A 3,501-nucleotide genomic window follows, 5' to 3' on the forward strand; every position below is an offset into this window, starting at 1 on the left:
ATATATATAAAAGGATTGGTCAGATACTATTTTACGAGTCTCCAACCACCCCTAATGTGGCTAAAAAATTTGAGTATCATCTCCTTAAGGCCAATTGTGTCAGAGGGGATTCAAACCCCCGATCTGAGGGGTCTTATACCGTAGATGCCAACCAACAGAAGATTTATCATCAATTAAAATTATTAATTAGAAATATAATGAAAATATATTAAATTATATTTAAATAATGTTTGATTATAAATAATAAGATTTAAATTCTGCCCCAACCCTTAACAACTCACGACTGCGTGACTAAGGTTGTAAAAACAACACTTTGTCACGAACAACTCGTGTTCGGCTTGTTAGTTTGAAAAACACGAACATATCTTTTTTTGTTTGAAATATAAATGAGCCGAGCACAAGCACTAATATTTTTTGACTAGCCAAACACGAGCTGAGCCTAAGCTCGCTTATGTTCGGCTCGTTTACACCCCTATTTCCTGGGTTGTAAGTTTAAGTGAGTTAGGAGAGTGTTGCTCCTCAGTGGGAATGTAACCCATAAATCTCATTTTCTTAGATAAAGCGTGAGCTCCCTATCCTGCACCAGTAGACCTCACCTTAGTACTGGTTTTGAGACAGTTTTATTGGATTTGCCATAAGATAAGTCCTCTCCTTGAATGTTTTACTTAATATAAGTCCTAACAATTTAAAAAAAATTGTTCAAATAACACTAAATTTCTTGTCAGTTCTCAAAACGTAAAACCCAATCATAAGAAAGATTGGAGTAATTATCAGGCTTCCTAGCAACACCAACACTCCCTGCTGCTCTTATGCTTATGCTGAACTATTCTTAGATTGAGTCATTCCTGATTCAAACTCCAAATAATAATCATGAAATCTACCATTATAATTTATAGAAACGTCAATCATTTTTTTAATCAAGAGTTTTCTTAAGAAGTATCATTTTATGTGATATAACTAAATAGGATGCTTGCCTCTTTAGGGATGTTAGACACAATAATTAAAACAAATTTTATCATTTTAGGGCATGGAAAAGACATTTGGTTTGTAATCCCAAAAATAGTAACTAATTACTTCGATATTACATATATTATAGGGTAGTGGTGGAAATTATTTTTTATTTATTCGTACTTGCCCACCATAAATCTCGAAAGATTTATATCTAAATGATCATATATGAAATTGCTTTCGTTCATTTCTCATTTTTATTTTTAAAAAAGTCGTGAGTTTGTCCATCATATATACTTCATTTTTTTGAATAAATCTTTCATCAAGATCATGTGAGTGATTAGGAGAAGTAAAAACACGAAAAACAGGACATACGACAAAAAAATAGATAAACAAGAGAAAGAACGTGAAAAACTTTCGTGCAACAAACCTCGCTAGAATATATGAAGTGTATATGCCCAAACAAAATGGGACTAAAATATCTTATTTGGTTCGCATTCTAGAGTAAAATAAATATAGGCACTCTACCGTCTTTAGTGGAGGCCACATCTAGATCCTCTCCTTTCACTTCTTTTGAAAATAAGAACTAGGGCTTAGAGAGGACACATCCAACTTCTTCCACCATATCATTTCTTTTATAATCTCCCCTAGGTCGTATTAGCTCACGAACAATACAATACTTAATGTCTCCTAAAATAGTTCAACATTAATGTTGAACCATTTTCAACTGTAACGTTGAAATGTGCTGAGAAGGACCAAAATAAAAGCTATCCCACAAAAAATTTTGAAAAAAATCTAGGGTTCACAAACTAGAATAAAGCCACAAATGTGAGGAGGTGAAACATTTAGAGGATAACAAATATATTATTCTCAAAGTAAATGTGGGGAAGTAATTAAATAGAATTTTCAACTGTCCAACTTCCATAAGATGCCGCCAAAATTATACTTTTCAAAGTCTCAATAACTCGAAGAAAATAAAGTGTGCGGTGCTAATGAAGATAGTATGGAGGAGGTGATATTGAGCGTCGCAAAAATAAACTAAGATGTGCACAAACATAGCTTGTAAGGAATAACATGTAATAGGAATGCACATATTTTTTCCAAAAGAATAAATGGACATTTACATAAATATTAAAAAATACTCATATCTACATATCAAGTGTATAGACTTCAATTTTTATGTCTATATCACTCAAATCTTTCATATTGAATAAAAAATATAATTATTTTTACTTTTTAAAACTGAAATACTTTTTTATCCATAATTAAAGTGGCATATATATATATATATATATATATAAATAAAAATTAATATTTAGATGCTAGATATGTAAATATATTAAAATTCAGGGACATGCACGTAAATCTTCCAAATTATACGCCATAAAAATCCAGTCCATAGAAAAAAAAGGAAGTCAAAGTCATTGTTTCTAATATTAACCAATCAAAATAAACCACGTATATTGCGGTCCCCCGGTCAACCAAAGCCATCCATCCCATCCGTCAAAATAACATTACAACCAACAAGCCAACGGCTGGATCGCTTACCACTTCATCGATCCAGCCCTACGACTCTGCTCCAATCAAATCACTCTCCTCGTTGTATAAAAGAAAAACCGATCCTTTTCTCCTGCATTCAAGCGGACACCGTCGCGTTGTTTTTTTCCTTTTTCTCGCATAATATTTCACCAATGGCACCGAAGGCGGAGAAGAAGCCAGCCGAGAAGAAGCTCGCCGCCGACAAATCGGCGGAGGAGAAAGAGAAGAAAATCGAAGCAGAGAAAGCTCCGGCAGTGAAGAAACCGAATGCTGAGAAGCGTCTTCCTTCTAACCATGCTGCCTCCGGCGAGAAGAAGAGGAAGAAGGCGAAGAAAGGCTCCGAAACCTATAAAATTTACATCTTCAAAGTGCTGAAGCAAGTCCACCCCGATATTGGCATCTCGAGCAAGGCGATGGGCATCATGAACTCGTTCATTAATGATATTTTTGAGAAGCTCGCTCAGGAGTCATCTCGCCTTGCTCGTTACAATAAAAAGCCGACGATTACTTCGCGGGAGATTCAGACTTCGGTTCGCCTCGTGTTGCCGGGAGAGCTTGCTAAGCACGCGGTTTCTGAGGGCACGAAGGCGGTCACTAAATTCACTAGCTCTTGAGGATAAGGATTCTACAGGGGAATGGGAGTAATGGTTGGTTATGAATCTTATTGTAATATGCATATTTATATATGATTTTTAGAGGTGGATTCGATTCTTATATAATTGTTTTTGTTTTGAAAAAAAAAAAAAAACAGGCTTTGGCTTTATTATTCAATGGTTCGCGCTTTTTATAATTTGAAGGAGTTCACTTTATTTTTTTGATTATAGAGAAAATATATATATATATTAGTAAGGTCTAAACTGTTGTTGATTTGGGTTATTTGTGAATTTATTAAAATTAAGGTTCGTGCTTGTTTCATTTCATTTGGATTAGACAGACTTTTAGATAGCTTGACATTATTTAGACCAAGCACTGTGGTTTGTACTATAATCCATTGCAGGTAAAAGATTCGAATGA

At 34.4% G+C, this 3,501-nt stretch overlaps 1 protein-coding gene across 1 annotated transcript; it reads left to right on the plus strand.

Moving 5' to 3' along the window:
* The first annotated feature begins 2,599 nt into the window (after positions 1-2,599).
* Positions 2,600-3,262, plus strand: LOC110024152 (histone H2B.11-like). Its single transcript, XM_020723944.1, has one exon. It carries the CDS (start codon positions 2,640-2,642, stop codon positions 3,099-3,101), a length of 462 nt encoding a protein of 153 aa, XP_020579603.1. The 5' UTR covers positions 2,600-2,639; the 3' UTR covers positions 3,102-3,262.
* Positions 3,263-3,501: the final 239 nt, after the last annotated feature.

This window comes from Phalaenopsis equestris, unplaced genomic scaffold (assembly GCF_001263595.1).
Source record: "Phalaenopsis equestris unplaced genomic scaffold, ASM126359v1 Scaffold000250, whole genome shotgun sequence".
NCBI lineage: Eukaryota > Viridiplantae > Streptophyta > Magnoliopsida > Asparagales > Orchidaceae > Phalaenopsis > Phalaenopsis equestris.